We start from the raw sequence: 21,114 nt of genomic DNA, 5'->3' as shown, positions 1-21,114 counted from the left end.
GCCCCTGCTCAAGCCAGCACATGTCCACATAAGAATGCTCCGTAAGAAGCATTTCAAGGTCCTGGAGTGGCCTGGCCAGTCTCCAGACCTGAACTCAATACAAAAACTTTGGAGGGAGCTGAAACTCCATTTCATCTAGAGAAGATCTGTATGGAGGAGTGGACCAAAATCCCTGCTGCAGTGTGTGCAAACCTGGTGAAAAAATAGGAAAGGTTTGACCTCTGTAATTGCAAACAGGTTGGAGTGTGATTGATTGTGTGAACAGGAGTCTTTTATACAGGTAACAAGTTCAAACAGGTGCAATTAATACAGGTAAAGAGTGCAGAATAAAAGGGCTTCTTAAAGAAAAATTAACAGGTCTGTGAGAGCCAGAATTCTTTCTGGTTGGTAGGTGTTCAAATACTTATTTGCAGCAGCAACATACAAAGAAATTATTTAAAAATCATACATTGTGATTTCCGATTTATTTATTTATTATTTTTTATTTGTTTTTGTTTGTTTTTTTAAATAGTTGCACTAAAAGAATAAAACACCACTTAACTAGCTACAGGAGAGTTAGTTTTCCCTGCAATGACAACATTTATTACACACAGCTCTATGAGCTTTAGCCTAATATAAGTAATAAAGCTCGTAGCAATAACGCCTAAAGCTCCAAAACTATGCACAAGTACACCTAATAAATGTCTTAACATAGTTCATCCAACATAAAACACAACATGTGGCTACACATGTTGTGTTAATAAGCCACTTATTATTATTATTATTATTATTATTATTATTATCTTTGCCTATATGATGGAATAAGAGAGCAAACTCTTTAAATTATTCTTCATTACTTCCCATTTCAATCATACTCACAGGTGAAATGTTCGTCCACAGCCTTTGATCTGACGATTTGCACAGTTTATATCTGCACATGAAGGTATTTTTAGACAAAATTATAAAGAATAAAGTTGCGTGCGCCTCATTAAAGATCAATAGAAAAGAGCGTTCAGTTGTGGAACATGGGAGTGGTAATATGGCGGCCGGCTTGCTTCAAAAATATCAGCCAATGAGCGATTGAACCCGGTGCGGCCCTGCTGACTGTCACGTGACTGGTGTTTTGAAACGAGTGTTTGATCGAACACGAGAACGACAAAATACTTTGTTGAAACAGTATTCAGTAATTTACTTAACAAAGGAGCAGGTTTTTGATGAAGTTACGATCTCGTGCTTTGTCTGTGGGACGGCTTCTTATTCTGTCCACACCGACCCCTCGGTTCGGTTCGGACCTGTTTTGGATTCCGTGTGGCTGAGATGGATCCCAGCTGTCAGTACTGGATGTCAGGTCTACCCGAGGAGCTGTGGGACATTCCCATCACCAACCTGACTATACCTGGTAAACTACACGTCTTTAACTAGTCTGTGAGCTACAGGACGGTGCCTTCAACGCAGTTAACCAACACAAAGTACAGACTGTTGAACTACCTCATGTTCTCATTATTCTACCGAAGTTCAAGAATTAATGTTTAAATGTTAATAGAACGGTAAAACCGGAAATGGCGTTAAGGCTGAAGCCCAGACTCATTCATTTTCAAAACTCGCTTATTCCACTTAATGAAGCCTGGACAGGTACCTTTTAAATATTCCACGCATTTTGCCAGTTTGGACTCTTCCTGAATGGGACCTGTAACAAATCGGAAGTGCACGTGCTACTGCGCAAGACTTCCGAAAGTGCGCGAAGCCGAGTGATTTGTGTTTTATGACGAAAGTGAGCTATGAAAATACAAAAAAAAAAAAAAAAACAACCACCAAAAAACAAAAACAAAACAATACTTTATTTGTGGCCGATGAGCCTCCGCTGTAATTTTTTCTTCTTCTTCTTCTTTTTCTACATGCTCTGAGATGTATTCTGGCACAATTTGGGAACAAAATTCAGCCAAGTTCAGTTCAAAATCAGTGAAAAAATAAAATAAATAATGGTCAAATCTTTGATAAAATTTTAGTATTCTTTCCTCTGACAGATGCACTTACAACAATAGACTGATCAAGTTTGGAGGTATTGTCGTTCTGTAGCTCATCTATTCATCTCTCACAAGGAAATGTGCTCAAAACCTTCCTGAAATCTTTATTAGCATCACTTATTGGCTTTTATAACAGTAATATTTGACCATATTCTCTGAGATGTGTATAAATGTGAACCGCAGAATGTGAATATCTGAGTGTCAGTCACTCTCTTTTATAACAATCTATATATTAAAAGTCAAGTGGCCTCTGTGTACATGCGTATGCGTGAATCCAGAATTCACGCATACGCATGCGTGCGTGAATTCTGGATTCACACACCATTCCACCTGGGAGCAGTAAATCATCTATATATTCAAGATTCAAGAGGTAATGGTCTAGTGGTTAAGGCGTTGGGCTTGAGAAAAGAAGATCCTCTGTTCAAATCCCAGCCTGACTGTAAAATCACTAAGGGGCCTTGGGCAAGGTCTTTAATCCCCTATTGCTCTCGGTATGTAGTGAGCGCCTTGTAGGGCAGCACCCTCACATCTGGATGAATGTGAGGCATTGATGTATAAAGCGCTTTGAGCATCTGATGCAGATGGAAAAGCGCTATATAAATGCTAAATAAATTTGCCATTTATTAAAAGCCAAGTGGCCTCTGTGTATGCGTGTGCACGCCTTTAACTTCGATCATAGTTTGGTATGCTTATGTATTTTGGGTCAAGGATGAATGCCACCAAAACAGAACGTTGATAGGACTAATATTTTTGGAGAAACTACGGATATTAGCAAACAACACTGAACAATGGACGTTGATAATTACATTCTGGACTCACAGGCCATTCCAACTAATTATAGATTTTTTTTTTAATTATAGATATTTGCATAATTTATTACCACCCTTGAAAAATGTCAGCTACCTATTTGATAAATACTACCCAATCTAGAGGCCGTGGATCCCCACGGGCAATATGCTAGTTTACATGATGCCTTCATCCAAGAAAGCAAACATTTCATTTATTTTCATTTATATAGCACCAAATCACAACAAGGTTGCCTCAAGGTGCTTCACACAAGTAAGGTCTAACCTTACCAACCCCCAGAGCAACAGTGGTAAGGAAAAACTCCCTCTGAGGAAGAAACCTCAAGCAGACCAGACTCAAAGGGGTGACCCTCTGCTTGGGCCATATTACAGACACAAATTACAAAACAATTCACAAACAAACACCAATGAACTTGGTATATCTTCAATTATGACAGGAAATTATTTATTGATGAAGCATATCATCTGTCTGTCTATTTTGTATTGACAGATAGATGAGACATGATTCATCATATTTATTTACTTACATGTTCCCTTCTTATCACAGATCAGCTATGATCCATTACACCGCTATCAGAAACAAGGTCTAGTCTCTATTTTCCAGAAAGATACATAAATCCGCCAAAAACAAAAAAAGTAAAAGCAACAACAAAAAATAAAAAAACAGAGAAGTTCTGTTTGTATTTCCAAAATATAACAACCTAAGTATGTAATAGTTATTGTGACATTATTTCCGATTAAGCAGCTTATTAGGGTCTGACCAAAATTTGATAAGATTTCTGAAATGTCCGTTTTATTGCTTCCAAAAAATTGGGAAAATAGCTGATCCAAGGTCAGTATTTTTCTTTTACAGTTGTTACAAATATGACTCAATAGTTTTTTTCTTACCTGATACAAACAATTCTTCCTTCTCTGTCTCTCTCAACATATGTGTGGCATTAAATTTATGTACTTTGAAGTAAGCTTGTTATTCAAAACTGTGCTCACTGAAGCAGATGGTGTACAAAAACAGTGTGCACTAACTGACCAACTGTTTTCTGTGTAGCCTGATATTTGTTCCTTTTATTAGGGAGCCACGATGCCATGAGTTACTGTCTGGACATCACTTCCCCTCTGGTGAGGTCAGAGTCGGACACTTTCAGGCTCCTGGATAAATTTTTCTACTGCTTTACAAGGCCTGCAATTTTTAGATGGGCTACAACACAGGTAGGTCCAGAATGGTGTGTGTGTGTGACTAATTCTTTAATATCTATACTAATACTAATATCTTTAATATCTGTCTTAATTTGTTCCCTTATTTGATTTAGAATCCCAGTATTTAGCCTCCAAATAGTACCTCCAAATAGTGTTTTTCTTTTCTGATAGGTCCATGTTCCCGATGCTGCAATTTATCACCCTGTGTAAATCTCTGAAACATAAAAAAAAAAAAAAAAAAAAAAAAAAAAAAAAAAAAATCCTAGAATATACAGAATGTGGGTGAGGAAAAAAGTATAGTCCCTCTTTGTTGGATATGTCTGATCGACCGAGCTCCCCCAACATTAACTTTATATTTTTGGCCATTTTCTTCTCCTTGGAGTGATGAGGTTTCGATGTATCTAGAGTGGGATGAGGTCTAACATTAAAGTCTCCTCCACAGATTAGAATGCCCTGTACCTCTGAAATCAACAGGTCAAAAATGTGTTTATAAAGTTTCCACTCAGCTCCTGGAGGGGCGTAAATATTAAAAAAAATAGCCAGTACACCCTGCAGGTTTCCCCGGATCAATACAAATCTCCCATCTGTATCCCTATTTTCATGTAGACACTCAAAATTCAGTTTACTAGCAATTAGTGTTGCCACCCCTCTTTTAGAGCTCCGACTACAGAAGGAGTACTGATATCTCCATCTCTTAAGTTTTTTTGTGTTCTTCCCTCTTCAATTTTGCCATTACTTTGCTCCTCTTGATTGGATTCCACAAGCTCTTTACATTATAAGTAGCTACTTTAAGTGACTGAATGCTTTGTATTTTGACATTTTAAGGTATATTTTGATCCCCTTTAATCCTTTGCATAAAACACATTTTACACCCCTGATGCTACAAAGAACGGTAGCAATAACATAAAATATGAAAAATAACATAATAACAAATAAAAAGTAACATTTTCTAAAGATTGACTTCCAAAGTTAAGGCCTTTCTAGTGGCCTTATGACTCATTTGGAACTTGAGTGTAGCTGGAAAATCTCTTGTAACTGGTAGTGGAAGAAGAGAGCCCGCTTCAGCCTTTAAGCTGATGTTCAGGTCCATAACGTCCAGAAATAGGAGTCCCGCTCCAATATCTATCCTCTATACACCCATAACACTGGCTCACTCACAATCATATTGAGAACATTTTTTTTTTACGTTTTTTACGACATAATTAGTCACACATCCTCATTTATCTTTCATATTTAGCTTAGTCACTCCATTTATCCTACTCATTGCATATCAAAAATACTTATCCATCATCCTGACGGCGGAAAGCCTGGAGCCGCTCCTTGAAGCCCTGCCCGGGTTCTGTCGTTTGCAGGTTTCTCTGTCTCCTGTTGGAACACCATGTCAGCCGGGTAATCTGTTCCAAAAGTGGCTTCGTTTCTTTCAGCACCGTCACTGGTATCCCCCCTCTTCACCATGTCTGCTGTTGCCTCTTCAGCCGAGTTGTAGACCACCGTACCTTCATCGTAGTGCACTCTCATTCTGTCCAGGAAAGGTGTCTGAAATCTGATGATGTTTCCTTTCAGCGCCGCTTTAGCTTCTGTGTACCCTCGCCATTTCCTCAGTAGTCATGGTCTAGGTGGATTTGCTTTCCTTCAAAATCAAAACCTTTTTTCTGCCATCCTTGTTTAATGACCTCCTCCTTCATCTTATAGCTTAAAAACCACAAAAGTTATTATCAACGTTGCGCCATCTTCAGCTCCTCCTTTAACCCTGTGGATTCTCACATTATCACGTTGTGACCATCCCTCCAAATCCACCAATTTAGCCTCTGTTTGCATCTGAAGTTTCACTAGCTTCGCTAAAACTTCTCCGAGGACTTGATACGGGTCTCGGCTGCGTCAATTTGCTCCTCTGCTTCCTCCATTCGTTTGTCAATTTTCTGAAAATCCTTTTAATGCCGTTAAGTTGCTTGCTAAAATCCCATCTGCATTCCCAGAGCTCCGTCAGGATTAAGCCCAGAATAACTTCTTGGCCCGATCCCACAGCAGTGTCCACCTGTAGCTCGCCTTCCATGTTGCTAGCACTGCTAGCTTGTGACAGTTTGCCTTCTTCGTCGCTATTGTGTTTAGTTCTCTGAATTGGTCTTTTCTTCCCTTTTTTGGGCATATTCGTTCCCCTGCAGTGTCCTCTCTTATTTTTAGCACTTCACAGAAATTCAAGTTATATAAGGGCACTTATCATTCCTGTTGTCCGGAACCTTCCCCTGCTGTCTCTGGGTGAAAATCATCTATGGGGCCTTCGGAATTCAGAGTGAATCCCTCTGCTAGCTAAAACAAATGGGGAATGTTGTGGATTTTTTTTTAGGTCACGCACCGCTGTACACATCCTGACTAAGTTAGTCCCCCCCCCATAACAATATCCAGTGTCGTGAAAACTGCCTTGTACCACAGTTCATACCAAAGAACCAAAATTTGGTCCGACCAAAAGAAGTGGTCTATGAAATTCCTCACCACTCACTCTAAAAAAGAAAACAAAACCTTCCACATTGAGGGACGTGTTGATGTCCTTATCAGCCAGACAAGACAGAGAGCAGAATAAAAAACAAAATGCAATTGGACAAGACATAAATGTATGGAGGCTGATAGCAGACATGTAAATAGTGCATCATTTAAAATGCTTTTATTCATTTTTCACCGTTCAAATGGAACGTTGTTTATGTGGTGAACGCAAACTGACTATGCACCCATTTGAGAAGCAGACATCAAACGCATGTTTACAAGCCTGTCAATGTCAAGTTTTTGGAGATGCAGCCTTGAGATGTCAGGATGCAAGTACATCATGAAAACTTTTGTTTGCCTTTTTACTCCGATTGGCAGTCACAGTGTCGCGTCACTCAGTATTTGCATAAAATAGACTTTTGGTCTATTTTGGCCCCACCTAGCCGGCAAGTAGAACAATTGTTATCTCTTGCCACCTGAAAAACACCCACTCTGATTGAAAATGAATGACAAGTTGCTGCTTTGCCTCTGTTGTTTGCTGCCGATTGTAGCTAATGTAGGGTGACTTAACTGTAGGGTAACTTAAGTGTAGGGTTACACTTACGTTGATGTTCTCCTTCATTCAAACCCTCTTTCTTGGCGTTCTTCTTTCAGGACAAAAGTATAGCGGATCAGCTTTCTCTGGGCATTCGGTACTTTGATTTCCGCATCGCACACAAACCCAATGACGCGACCACCGATCTGTATTTCACACATGTCCTGTACACACATTTAACAGTTTTGGTAAGTGAATGTTTATAGACTAAAACCAAGATGAAAAGCTTCAGTTTAATGTGTTTGTCCTTGATTATTTCCAGGAAACACTGGGTCTGTTGCCACATGGTTGGAGTCTCACCCAAAGGAGATAGTTATCCTTGCTTGCAGCCATTTTGAGGGGATGGATGACCTACTTCACAAATCCTTAATTGTGTCCATTATAAAGGTGTTTGGCTCAAAGCTTTGCCCCAGAAAGGTTTGTTTTCATCTTGAGAGAAAAGTGACCCCCTTTTCTTGTAGATTCATGTCCATGTCATTGTCCAACCTGCTCCAAACAGGAGTCACTCCTCACCTTGAGGAGCCTTTGGGCATCTGGTTACCAGGTCTTGTTGTCCTACGACTCTGAGGCGGCGACTCCACATCAGGAGCTGTGGCCAGCCATCCCTTACTGGTGGGCCAACAAGCAAACAGCACAGGGCGTGATCAGCTACCTGGACTGGCAAAAAGATCTGGGACGTCCAGGTGAGGTGATGTCTAAGGACCGTGTAGGAGCCTAAATGAAAATAAAATTTCATAGTAGGTAATTTGTGTAGAATAAAAGCCATCATTGTGGCAATCCCTCGTTGGTGACGTATTTACATATTTACTGAATTAATAAGGAATATATAGTTTTTTTGGTGAAATAATTTAATCATTTTTAAATGTTTACAGATAATTTTAAATGCATGAAAGGGTTCATTTATATTTTATTCTGATGTAGGTAACATGGCGATTAGTTGCAGCACCCTTAAGTTAACTGGCACTCACGCAAGACAGGTGCTTTTTCCTCTGTGTGTGCGCGCGTGCGTGTGTGAGTGAGAAAGCTGGAAGAGGGTCAGAGAGTAATACAGTGGAACCAAACATTTTTTTGAAAAACACTGACAGTTACTTGGTAGGGGATTTCATTTAGATTCAGTTATTTGCTGCAAGACTGATCCTATATTCCAAAACCAATTTCTTTCTTTAAATACTTGAACATACAACCCCAACTCCAATGAATTTGGGACATTGTGTAAAATGTAAATAAAAACAGAATACAATGATTTGCAAATCCTCTTCAACCTATATTCAGTTGAATACAACACAGACGATATTTAATGTTCAAACTGATAAACTTTATTGTTTTTGTGTAAATATTTGCTCATTTTGAAATCGATGCCTGCAACACATTTCAAAAAAGCTGGGACAGTATTTACCACTGTGTTACATCACCTTTCCTTCTAACAACACTCAAGCATTTGGGAACTGGCCACACTAATTGTTGAAGCTTTGTAGGTGGAATTCTTTCCCATTCTTGCTTGATGTACGACTTCAGTCGTTCAACAGTCCGGGGTCTCCGTTGTCGTATTTTGCGCTTCATAATACACCACTCATTTTCAATGGGTGACAGGTCTTCACTGCAGGCAAGCCAGTCTAGTATCCACACTCTTATACTACGAAGCCACACTGATGTAACACGTGCAGAATGTGGCTTGGCATTGTCTTGCTGAAATAAGCAGGGACGTCCCTGAAAAAGACATTGCTTGGATGGCAGCATGTGTTGTTCCAAAACCTGGATGTACCTTTCAGCATTGATGGTGCCATCACAGATGTGTAAGTTGCCATGCCATGGGCACAAACACACCCCCATACCATCACAGATGCTGGCTTTTGAACTTTGCGCTGGTTGGTCTTTTTCCTCTTTTGTCCGGAGGACACAACATCCATGATTTCCAAAAACAATTTGAAATGTGGACTCATCAGACCACAGCACACTTTTCCACTTTGCGTCTGTCCATTTCAAATGGGCTCAGGCACAGAGAAGGCGGCGGCGGTGTTTCTGGATGTTGTTGAAGTATGACTTTCTCTTTGCATTTTAGAGTTTTAATTTGCACTTGTAACAATGAACTGTGTTAACTGACAATGGTTTTCTGAAGTGTTCCTGAGCCCATGCGGTAAGATCCTTTACATGATGTCGGTTTTTAATACAGTGCCGCCTGAGGGATCGATGGTCACGGGCATTCAATGTTGGTTTTCAGCCTTGCCACTTATGGTGTAGAAAGTTCTCCACATTCTCTGAATCTTTTGATTATATTATGGACTGTAGATGATGGAATCCCTAAATTCCTTGCAGTTGAACGTTGAGAAACATTGTTCTTAAACTGTTGGACTATTTTTTTCACGCAGTTGTTCACAAAGTGGTGATCCTCACCCCATCTTTGCTTGTGAAAGGCTGAGCCTTTGGGGATGCTCCTTTTATACCCAATCATCACTCACCTGTTTCCAATTAACCTGTTCACCTGTGGAATGTTCCAAACAGGTGTTCTTTGATCAACTTTCCCAGTGTTTTGTTGCCCCTGTCCCAGCTTTTTTTTTTAAATATGTTGCAGACATCCATTTCAAAATGAGCAAATATTTGCACAAAAACAAAAAGTCTATCAGTTTGAACATCTTGTCTTTGTGGTGTATTTAATTGAATATAGATTGAAGAGGATTTGCAAATCATTGTATTCTGCTTTTATTTACATTTCACACAACGTCCCAACTTCATTGGAATTGGGACTGTAAAATTCTCTTTGAGATTAATTTCCTGAAAATACAAAATAACCCCTTCCATTAAAGTGAAATACAACTATAATCTTTGGAGAAAAACAAAATCTAAGCAAAAACACCATCAAAAACAAAATGGCCAATTTCCTTTAATGATTTTTTTTTTTTTTTGTCATTTTCATTTATAGAACAAGCAAACAATAAAAATATTCTCTGTTCCTACTGCAAAGCAGGGGGATGAGAGTCCCATACTACTGACCAGACATTTCAGTGATAGCTGATGCTTTTTAAACCATTAAAATATTTCTGAAATAAATACAGACTACAGGCTTTTTTATTTCAAAACAATTTTTTTTATTCTTTCATGTTTTTTCTCCATAATAATTAATTCAACATACAGCTGCTCACCTCTTTCCTCAGGGGGTACTTGGGCTTGTTCATGTGGGGACTGACAGCAGAGTTCCCAACTCTGTTGTGACATTCACGCTTTCAGCATCAATCTTACGCTCTCACGCACAAGCAAGAAATGTCACACCAAAGTAAAATTTTCTCCCGTTAATTTTCTGTTGATGACTAGATTAGACTAGACCAGACCACAGCGCATTGTTCCTTAATGAAAGGAGAGGAGTTTAAGACCCACACCTGAAACAGCTGTCAACATCTGCTAAGAATGTTCTGACTGCAGTATTCTGTAATCGTTGATTCGCTGAAAACCTTGTACCTGATACCTCAGTTGCGCTTGAAGAGTTCAGCGAAAGTTCGACCATAACTTCCGAGCTTGGTTCTGAGTTGGCCACTGATGCGTGGCGATATAACCAGGGTCAAAATGCATAGAACACTGCCATCTACTTGCGCCGGTTATATCACACTGTTGTCGACCTGAATCACAATTTAACAGATTTTTCGGCTTTGCAAATGCTTTTTTTTTTTTTTTTTACAAATGAAAAAAAAAGACATTTTACAAAAGCACATTTATTTGTAAACACCATCACACACGTTACATTCACTTGTTTTTTTTTTTTTTTTACATAGAATGAATTAGTCAACCAATCAGTATCAGCAGAGGCTAAGTTTACCCATAATCCCTTTGAGCATCTGTGTGTTAATGTTCAAATCTTCAGAATTAGTGCATTATTTTAAAATTAACAGATATGTTATATTCACTTTGTACATTTTAAGAGTTGACATTAATGTAGTTATTCTATCCGGATTAATTTGATTTATAAATCAAAACCATAAGTCAAACCTGCTTTCCTTTTTCAAGATGTCTGCCTCACAGCTGGACCACTGTATGCTGTCAAGGTAAATGATGCTTCCCTACAGTAGTGGGCAGGGTGGACAAAGTCAGAAGTGCTGACTCATTGGCTGTGTTTGGGTTGGTGATCACCTTTGATTCTATCAGAAGTGTTGGGGGGGGGGGGTTTAAACTCAAAATCGGTTTGTTAGTAGCTGAGAGTGTACAGGAGAAAATTGAAAGTTAGCGGTAGCTGTAGCTTCCGACAATTTTTTTTGGGCAGTTTATCGGTTTAGCGTTATAAAAGATAACTTTTAGTTAGCTGATTAGCTGTTGTCGAAGCTAACCTTTTGGTTAGCTGTGCCCACCACTGCATACTAGGTAATTTAAAGGACATGTATGTTATTTAATGTCCTGGTTAGCAAGTATGCATGAAGTTTATCGGTGCACATACATTGAAAACGTGTGGTTGCTGATTTATTTATTTTAATTATTAGTGACAGAGAAACCGAAGCGTTTTGAACCACTGAATCAATATGAAGCAATTGTGTTGAAATGGTTCAGTGTTTGAAGCATTTAATGCAATTAAATATGGTGACATCTGCTGGCCAATCTTTAACATTGCACTTGCATGGAACAATGAAACGGTCAGGCATTATGTATGTTAAATAATAAATATTCTATGTGCATCTTGAAATTTTGACTAGATTTTTGTGTAAAGACAGTAATAATATATTTTATGATTGTGCCATCATAAAACACTATGTAATAGAGATATAAATTGTGAAATGTTTGTGCAAATAGGGACTGTTAGGACCATAGTTGTAGAAAATGAAAGGGATTTGGGGGCTTCAAAGGTTTTTATTTAAAACCAAGATAATTATAGTGGTGGTAGGCTTGAGTTTGTTCTTCTCCAGTTTTGGAGAGAAGACTCACATGGCACAGAAGTTGGTGTCATAAGAAGACAGATTTTGTCCAGCTTGTAAAGAGTGGAAAAACGCCTGCCTCCTTTGCAAATTCACTGTAGAAAATGTTTCTGGGGTCATTAGCATGGTTAAAACCCTTCAGCTATGCCGGAGCAGAATCTCACTCCGACTAAAGTTGGCAACCCTGTGACAGACGCCTGCTGCTCTTGCTGTGTCTGTTCATGGGTCATTTCTTTGAGCAGAACAGCTTGCTAAATGTTTGCCTGCATTATGTAACTAAAACAGTGAAATGTATAAAGCCAGAGTTTTCTTCAGAAATATCAACCAATATGGGGGAAAGTGAGCTTGCTTATAAACTATGGACAAAGTTAAGGACAACAGGCTAATAATGGTCCATAACCCTCATCACATGAACCACTAACAGACCCACCTTGCCAATGAAAGAACTGGGTGACATACTGTTGCTTCTTTCTCCTGTCTGAGCTTTATATGATTTTTCCCCTGCATGCAACAGCGTGTGTGCAAAACGCTACTTCATCTTTTTTTTAAACTTTATTTTTTGATTGTTTAAACATTTTTGTTACATATATAACAAAAATAAAACAACAAAGGCAAGCAGACCATGAAAAAGGAAAGACAGGGCTGAGCATCAATACTAAACTTTGCAAATATATGTTGATAGCTTGTAAGTCAAGATACAGTGCGTCAACCCTTTAAAGATTCAGTGTTTTGATATAAACCCATTTCTCCCAATATCTGTTACATTTATCAACAGACAGCCTCAATGAAAAGTCATCCTCTCCATGTCATAAATTTCATTAATTACTTTAATCCAGTCAAAAAGTGAAGGTGCATCCTTACACATCATTTTCTGGTGATAGCTTTCTTTGCTCCAACCAATAGTATTGACAGAAGATATTTTTGTGATTTTGGCACTCCATAAGAAATGTGTCCTAAATATGTTTCAGTAAACCCATATGACAGTTGATCCAATGATGCTTTGGATTGCTGTTATCACCGTTGACCAGATAGGGTGCGATCTTCGCACAGTCCCAAAATATATGAAAATGTCCTGCTTTAATGTGTCCACACTCTCTCCAACAATGAGCCTTATCAGGGTCATTGCACTGTTTACTCTTAACATAAGGTGTAACAAAAAAACGTATGACAGTCTTCCATGCAAATTCTCTCCAAAGACCAGAGCTGGAAGTAATCATGACAGTTTTGCATATATCAAACCATTCATATGATATTCTCCGATATTGTAATATTAGCCTCTTTTTCCCATGCTTCTTTAATGTACGTGGTAGAGATATTCTTAAATACTTGTAAACATTTGTACACTATTGTTATTTGTTTCTTCGGTGCATTACCTTTACAAGCCTCAAGAAAATATTTCACCAAATCCTCTTCTTCATATTTAATTTTTCTATCAAAATAATGTCTTAGTTGAAAATATCTAAAAAGGTCATATCTGTTCAAATTATATTTGTCTGAAAGCTCCAAAAAACTTTTCAGTATACCTTTTGTTGATATAACCCAATAACCAGTAATACCTTTTTGAGACCACTGTTGAAATCTGTTATCAGTTTTTGCTGGTAAAAATTCAGAATCGTAAACTGGCCAACGTAATATTTTGGCCTTTGATTCAACATTCTTGTTTTTAAGTATTTATTCCACACATTTATTGGTGATTTTATCCAAGAGGGCAATAAATGAGATTCTGAATGTATTTTCAATAGTGGTTTATCGCCGATCATAGATTGTAATGGTATGTCAAAGTAAGACTGGTCTATCTCTTTCCATTTAGCCCCACAACTGGGGTCACACCAATTTATCAGTACTCGTAACTGAGCTGCTTTGTAGTAACTTTAAACATGGTAAAGCTAATCCACCTTCTTCTTTCCGTAATTGTAAAATCTGAAATCGTATTCTTGTTTTTGTTTCCCCATATAAAATTTGATAACATTCTATTCCACTCCTTAAATTGTGTGAAGGTTATTTCAATTGACAACGCTTGAAATAGGTAAAGAAACCTTGGTAATAGGTTCATTTTAACTATTAATGCCCATCGTTGCAAATCAGATTAATATTAGCTGTAAGTTTTCTATAATTTTCATCATAAAGTGAAGATATATCCTTTGGTATAAATATTCCAAGATATTTAATGATATTGCCTTTCCAGTTAAAATTTGTCATCTTAGAAATTTCCATGGTTGGCTGATAATTAAAAGCAATTTGTTTTCTGTAAATTTAGTTTATACCCAGAATATGAGCCAAATTAAACAAAAGTGTCAGAAGATTAGGTAAACTGGCTGTTGGGTTGGATAATGTCAAAAGGATATTGTCTGCGTACAAACAGATTTTGTGTGTGGTGTCTCCTATTACAATACCTGAATATCTTTATGTTCTCTAATAGCCTGAGCCAAAGGTTCAATAAAAAGTGCAAATAGGCTAGGGCTGAGGGGGCAGCCCTGACGACAGCCCCTTTTCAAATATACAGTGTCAGAAAGGTCCCATTAATCTTGATTCTGGCAGAGGGTGATTCATGTAATGATTTTAGACAGTTGATTATGTTTGTGTTAAAACCAAATCTGTCGAGAGTTAAAGATATTCCCAACAACAATCAAATGCTTTTTCAGCGTCAAGGCTAACTGCAACAGATTCTAAGTTTTTCATTTTATGAATAAAGTGAAGAGCACGTAATATTGTCATGTGTCTGTCTTTTGCATACAAAACCACACTGATCTTCTCCAGCCATTTTATTTCCTTTTAATTTAGAGATAGCTTTATTAATTTCTTCCTCTGTTATTTCTGTGTTTAACCTGGCATTTTGTTCAATTCCTATAGATGGTAAATCAAGTTGGGAAAGAAAACGATTTATAATTTGTGGACTCTGTGATTGAGGTTGAGTATACAGCTGTTTGTAGTATGCTACAAACGATTTTTGAATACTCTTCAGTTCATAACATACGTATTTTGTTGTTGATGGGGCTCTTCACCTTATTTACAAATCTATCCGTCTGCTGCTTACGTATTCTCCATGCAAGAAGTTTCTTCGATTTTGGGCCGTTTTCATAATTTTGCTTCATGAATTTAGATTTCTTATCCATTTGATCCTCATATAGTCTATTCAAACAGTGTTTTGTTTCATCAATCTTTTTTAGAGTAACACTGTCTTTATTTTTCGTGTATTCCATTTCTAATTCTTTTAATTTGTCAAGCATGTTTTTAATACTGCTTTCTTTTTCTTTAGTGAGGACCACATAATCTGCCTTTGAGGCATCCCACACAATACTAGGAGAGGTCTCCTCATTATTGTTATGGTCCACATAATCCTTAAACTGTCTTTCCACAAAGTCATGAAATTTTTCATCCTTAAGAAGGCTCATATTAAGCCTCCATAGAGTTTTTTTTATCGTTATCCAAATGGAGCGTCAAACAAACATCTGCGTGATCAGTTACGTCTCTAACCCCTATAGTACAGTTTATAATTCTGTGTCTGTCTGACATTAACAAAAAAATAATCTAATCTTGAATGTATTTGATGGGAATGTGAATAGAATGTATAGCTTTTTCCAGATGGGTAAAGGTTTCTCCATACATCTATTAACCCTAATTCGTTAAGCATTTTCTTGGTAAAATTTGCTTCTGATTGAAACTTTTTATTTTTACTGGAAGAATCATTATAGGGGTTGAGACAGATGTTCCAGTCACCTGCACATGTAAGTACCCCAGATGTTTCTGTGGCAATAAGGTCAAACATTTTCTTAATAATACTCTTGTCTTTACCTGGTGGTCTGTATACATTTAACAATGTTACATCTTTGTTGTCTATGTGACCTTTAACTAATATGTAACGTCCATCTTTATCACTTATTTGTGAAGTGCACTGAAAATTTACTCTGTTTGGTATTAGAATAGCAACTCCTCTTGAATTACCCTCATTAACTGAGTAGTATGTTATTGAAACCAATTTTACGTATTTTTTCATGCTTCGTGGCAGAGAGATGTCTCTTGCCAAAATATATCGTATTTTCCTCTTTTCGTTTTTGCAATCACTTTGCTTCTTTTAATAGGATTATGTAGACCATTTACATTAAGGGTGATGACTGTGTACTTCTGCTTATCCAACATTGCCAAAATATGAGCTATATCTTAATAGATGCTCTAAATAACACAAGTAGGTCTGCAAAAAAGAACATAGAAACATATGAACATTGAACATACGTGACCTCCAAAAGTAAAGCAAAAGTCTGCCTTCAGTAATGGGAGGGGGATCCCTGTGTAAGTAGGGAGGCCCTCTCAGTGCTGTCACTCTCCACCGCTTGTCCATCATGACAGCAAAAAGTGAGGAAGCGCTTTCCCCAACGGCCTGTCAGTCATCATTAGAACTCACTTTACACATCTGTTGTACTGTTCTCCTATGTAAAGGTTGACGCATTAAACTGTGCTTCGTTTAAACACTCTCAGCCTTTCTTGGATGCTCCTCGTCAGCTCTCCTTTGCTCCACTTATTTGTCACTCGCGTGAACCTGGGTCGTCTTGCTCCGGTAGGTGGCGAGACTGCCTCGTCCAGGGGTCTTGCTCCGGTAGGTGGCAAGACTATCTCACTGCATCCTCCGCTCCTGCTGACAAAAGCCCTCTTCTTTCCAAGTCCTTTGAGGCATCCTCCGCACTGTTGTAGACGGCGCTGTCTCCGTCTCCACCAAAAAACACACAGTCTCGCTGGGTATAAAGTTTGAAAGCGGTAGCCATTTTCCTTAAGTGCCCTTCTCACGTGATTGTAAGCTTTGCTTTTGAAAAGAATATCGCTCCGATAATCTTGGTCAAAATAGACCCGTCTTCCTCTGAATTGGATATTGCCTTTACGCCACGCGGAGCACTAACTCTTTCGTCTTATATTCAAGGAAGTGTATCACGATGGATCTGGGATTAGCTCCGTGTGGGGGCTTGGGGCCGAGTGAGCAATGGCATCGCTGTATAGCCAAGTTGACTTCAGGGAGGGCGAGCTCTGATTTTATAAAAGTCTCCATAAATATTTGGATGTTTGTTCCCTCAGCCTCCTCCACAATCCCATGGACTCTGATATTATTCTGCGTGTCCGGGACTCGATGTCTGTCAGTTTTGTTTGTAGCTCTATCTGCAGTTGTAATGTGTGCTCCAGTGCGTCTTTGACATCGGCACTGAACTCTTCCATGTCGGCTACTCTATGCTCGGCTTCCTCACCTCTCTGTGTGACGTTGTTTAGGTCTGCGTTGAGCCCATGCATACGGTTTACCATTTCCTCTCTAAAGCCGCTCACCTCAGTCTTAAGAGTGTTGATTTTATCATTAAACTCTTTTGATGTCGTCTTGGACATTTTTCAGCGCTGCCAAAATGTTAGCTTGGATAGCATCCATAGTCGTGTTTTCGGCTAATTTGTTAGCATCAGAATTAGCCTCCGTGATCTCTGCGGGTGTAGAGTCTCCTCCTTTCGCAGTTTCTTGCACATTTGTTCTAACCTTCTTCTTATTGCCCCTGACATATTTATGATAACTTTTATCTGGACTGTAGTAGCTTTTTATCAGGGGGTCGACAGACCGTCGTGGAGCTAAGAAGTTATGCTGCTGCTCGCCTCCTCACCATCCCGGAAGTCAACGCTACTTCATCTTAACCGCATTTTTGCCACTTGCCAACAAGCTAAAATCTCAGTATTAAAATGTCAAACTGTCTTTGTTGAAGGGCAGCACAGTGACTTTGTGGTTAGCACGGTTGTCTCACAGCAACCAGAGGGGAGGTGATGGTCTAGTGGTTAAGCGTTGGGCTTTGGAACAGAGGATCGACGGTTCAAATCCCAGCCTGACCAGAAAATCACTACGGGCCCTTGGGTAAGGTCCTTAATCCCCTAGTAGCTCCCGGTGTGTAGTGGGTGCCTTGCATGGCAGCAGCCTCAGATCAGGGTGAATGTGAGGCATTGATGTGTAATGCGCGTGGAGTGTCTGATGTAGATGGAAAAGCGCTATACAGTAGTGTTCATATATGGGTGATTCTTTAACTACGGGCACTATTGGCCTTGTAAATGTAGTTTCCACCACACCATTGCCTTACACTATAAAGCGCCTTGGGGCAACTGTTTGTTGTGATTTGGCGCTATACATGTGCTCTGATGTCACTGTTTATCTCCATAGAAACTACCCAAACAATCTTTCATACAAACTGTTTAGGGACATTACAGTGTTGTGGTGGAAATTACGGCAATAGTGTGGGACAACTACAGTTTGTTTAAAAACAAATCACAACAGTTGTATGACATTGAATACCCCAATTATGTTTTGATTATTTACAGATATTTTAAAACATTAGAAAAAACGTTTCTTTACCATTCATTTTTATCATTGAAGATCAAAAGTCTGGGTGTGGGACAAGCACAAAACGGCAATATTTGCATATAATGATGCTGAAAAAAGGTGAAAAAGTCATCATAGACTACTAGAACAAGTTTCTTAACACACTTTCATTGTAAAGATAACTATAAAAGTGTGAATACACACACACACACACACACAGAGTAGTGTTCAGAATAATAGTAGTGCTGTGTGACCAAAAAGATTAATCCAGGTTTTGAGTACATTTCTTATTGTTACATGGGACACAAGGTACCAGTAGATTCTCACAAATCCAACAAGACCAAGCATTCATGATATGCACACTCTTAAGGCTATGAATTTGGGCCATTAGTAAAAAAAAAAAAAAAAGTAGAAAAGGGGGTGTTCACAATAATAGTAGCATCTGCTGTTGACGCTACAAACTCAAAACTATTATGTTCAAACTGCTTTTATGACAATCCTGTGAATCACTAAACTAGTATTTAGTTGTATAACCACAGTTTTTCATGATTTCTTCACATCTTCGAGGCATTAATTTTGTTGGTTTGGAACCAAGATTTTGCTCGTTTACTAGTGTGCTTGGGGCCACTGTCTTGTTGAAACACCCATTTCAAGGGCATGTCCTCTTCAGCATAAGACAACATGACCTCTTCAAGTATTCTGACATATCCAAACTGATCCATGATACCTGGTATGTGATATAGACCCCAACACATAGTAGGAGAACATGCTCATGATGCGTACACACCATGCTTCACTGTCTTCACTGAACTGTGGCTTGAATTCAGAGTTTGGGGGTCATCTCACAAACTGTCTGTGGCCCTTGGACCCAAAAAGAACAATTTTACTCTCATCAGTCCACAAAATATTCCTCCATTTCTCTTTAGGCCAGTTGATGTGTTCTTTGGCAAATTTTAACTTCTTCTGCACGTCTTTTATTTAACAGAGGGACTTTGCGGGTGATTCTTGCAAATAAATTAGCTTCACACAGGCGTCTAACTGTCACAGCACTTACAGGTAACTCCAGACTGTCTTTGATCATCCTGGAGCTGATCAATGGGTGAGCCTTTGCCATTCTGGATATTCTTCTATCCGTTTTGATGGTGTTTTCTGTTTTCTTCCATGTGTCTCTGTTTTTTTGTCCATTTTAAAGCATGGAGATCATGTAGATGAACAGCCTATAATTTTTTGCACCTGCATATAAGTTTTCCCCTCTCCAATCAGCTTTTTAATCAACTATGCTGTTCTTCTGAACAATGTCTTGAACGTCCCATTTTCCTCAGGCTTTCAAAGAAAAGCCTGTTCAACAGGTGCTGGCTTCATCCTTACATAGGGGACACCTGATTCACACCTGTTTGTTCCACAAAATTGACAAACTCACTGACTGAATACCACACTACTATATTGTGAACACCCCCTTTTCTACTTTTTTTTACTAGTAGCCCAATTTCATAGCCTTAAAAGTGTGCATATCATGAATGCTTGGTCTGGTTGGATTTGTGAGAATCTACTGTATTGTTTCCCATGTAACAATAAGAAATATACTCAAAACCTGGATTAATCTTTTTAGTCACATAACACTACTGTATAAATGCAGTACATTTAACCAGGTCATGGGGTCACTTGCTGCCTTTTCTTTTCTGAGTGGTGTTTACATGTTCTCCCCGTGTTCACATGGGGTCCTTCTGAGTGCTCCGGCTTCCTCTCACATCCAAAGACATGTAGGTCAGGTGAAATGGAAATTTTAAACTGTGAATTAGTTTGTCTGTACACATGTGGCCCTTTGATAGACTGGAGTCCTGTCCAGGGTGTATCCTGCCTCATGCCCCATGACTGATGGGATAGGCTCCAGACCCCTACAACACTACTTCCACCAGAGATTACACATGATTTCAGGCCCGATCAGATTTTTTTTACTTATTGATGTTCAAAAACATAGATAATCAGGGATCAGAAATTGGCAATGGGTGACTGCCCTAACATACAAAAAGCATGTGTTTGAGATCACATTGAAGTTTGTGTACTGCTGTGTGTTCACTACTCATTTACTGCTCTGTGTTACCCAGAGGGCTTTTTGTCTCGGTTTGAACCTGATGCTAAAGACGGTACATTACCCTGAATCCAAAGCAATCCCTGCGGACCCTGACATACAGTAACTGGGCATGTTTGCAGAATGGCTGGAGGATCAGACACCGGACCAGGCTCCCAATGCCTCAACATTGCAGGAGATTTTGAGGGGCCCATTCCTTTATGTCGACTGTATAGCATGAACAAAAAACTTCTACATAACAGTCAGACTGAAAAGAATTAAGGAATTTATTGGCTTCACAGACACTGTACATTTCTTGCACTGGTTCGATCCCCTACCTTTACATCACAGCTCGAACAGGCCCTGTTATTTACATACATTAGAAACACGCTGGTGTTATAGTATCCTGAACAGTTTCTTGTAGCGTCCGTAAGCAGCGGTGTGATGATGACACGGAGACGGCTGAGCTATCCTCTGCCATCACTTGCACGTCCTGAACGGTCCCTCCTTGTACAGCCAGCTGCAGGCACAATGAAATGAGTGCACGCACGAAGAAAACTGACTTTGGAACTCAGTCTGCTCTCACCTTAACTGATTACTGCTCAGGGTCAACTTTGATGTTTAGAAGTAATCTTTGTAGCGTTATGATCCGCTCTTCCACCACCTTCTTCAGCTCTTCGAGGCCTCGTTCTTCTAAGGCGGACACAGGCAGCGCCTCGGGCTCTGCAAGTTCATAACTTGGACCAAAAAAAA

General features: G+C 39.0%; 2 protein-coding genes across 2 annotated transcripts in view; one reads left to right on the top strand and one right to left on the bottom strand.

Moving 5' to 3' along the window:
* The first annotated feature begins 1,114 nt into the window (after positions 1–1,114).
* On the top strand, positions 1,115–20,911 carry si:dkey-66a8.7 (PI-PLC X domain-containing protein 1). Its single transcript, XM_034180608.1, has 6 exons — positions 1,115–1,378; positions 3,879–4,015; positions 7,136–7,268; positions 7,339–7,493; positions 7,576–7,759; positions 20,399–20,911. The coding sequence occupies exons 1-6, from the start codon at positions 1,297–1,299 to the stop codon at positions 20,449–20,451; spliced, it is 744 nt and encodes a 247-aa protein (XP_034036499.1). The 5' UTR covers positions 1,115–1,296; the 3' UTR covers positions 20,452–20,911.
* gtpbp6 (GTP binding protein 6 (putative)) overlaps positions 20,758–21,114 on the bottom strand; it is a 22,415-nt gene continuing 22,058 nt past the window's right edge. The window contains 5 exon segments of the mRNA XM_034180607.1: positions 20,758–20,802; positions 20,804–20,865; positions 20,868–20,881; positions 20,948–20,967; positions 20,969–21,098. Of these exon segments, the coding sequence (XP_034036498.1) occupies positions 20,758–20,802; positions 20,804–20,865; positions 20,868–20,881; positions 20,948–20,967; positions 20,969–21,098 (271 nt within the window).

This window comes from Thalassophryne amazonica, chromosome 10 (assembly GCF_902500255.1).
Source record: "Thalassophryne amazonica chromosome 10, fThaAma1.1, whole genome shotgun sequence".
In the NCBI taxonomy this organism is placed as follows: domain Eukaryota; kingdom Metazoa; phylum Chordata; class Actinopteri; order Batrachoidiformes; family Batrachoididae; genus Thalassophryne; species Thalassophryne amazonica.
This window is presented reverse-complemented; position numbering and strand designations above follow the sequence as displayed.

Excerpts from the sequence above, each read along its gene's own strand:
- si:dkey-66a8.7 (XM_034180608.1), top strand. The coding sequence starts at position 1,297 with ATGGATCCCAGCTGTCAGTACTGGATGTCAGGTCTACCCGAGGAGCTG. Across the intron at positions 1,379-3,878 it reads CACCAACCTGACTATACCTG|GGAGCCACGATGCCATGAGT; the intron begins GTAAACTACACG and ends TCCTTTTATTAG. Across the intron at positions 7,494-7,575 it reads CAAAGCTTTGCCCCAGAAAG|GAGTCACTCCTCACCTTGAG; the intron begins GTTTGTTTTCAT and ends TGCTCCAAACAG.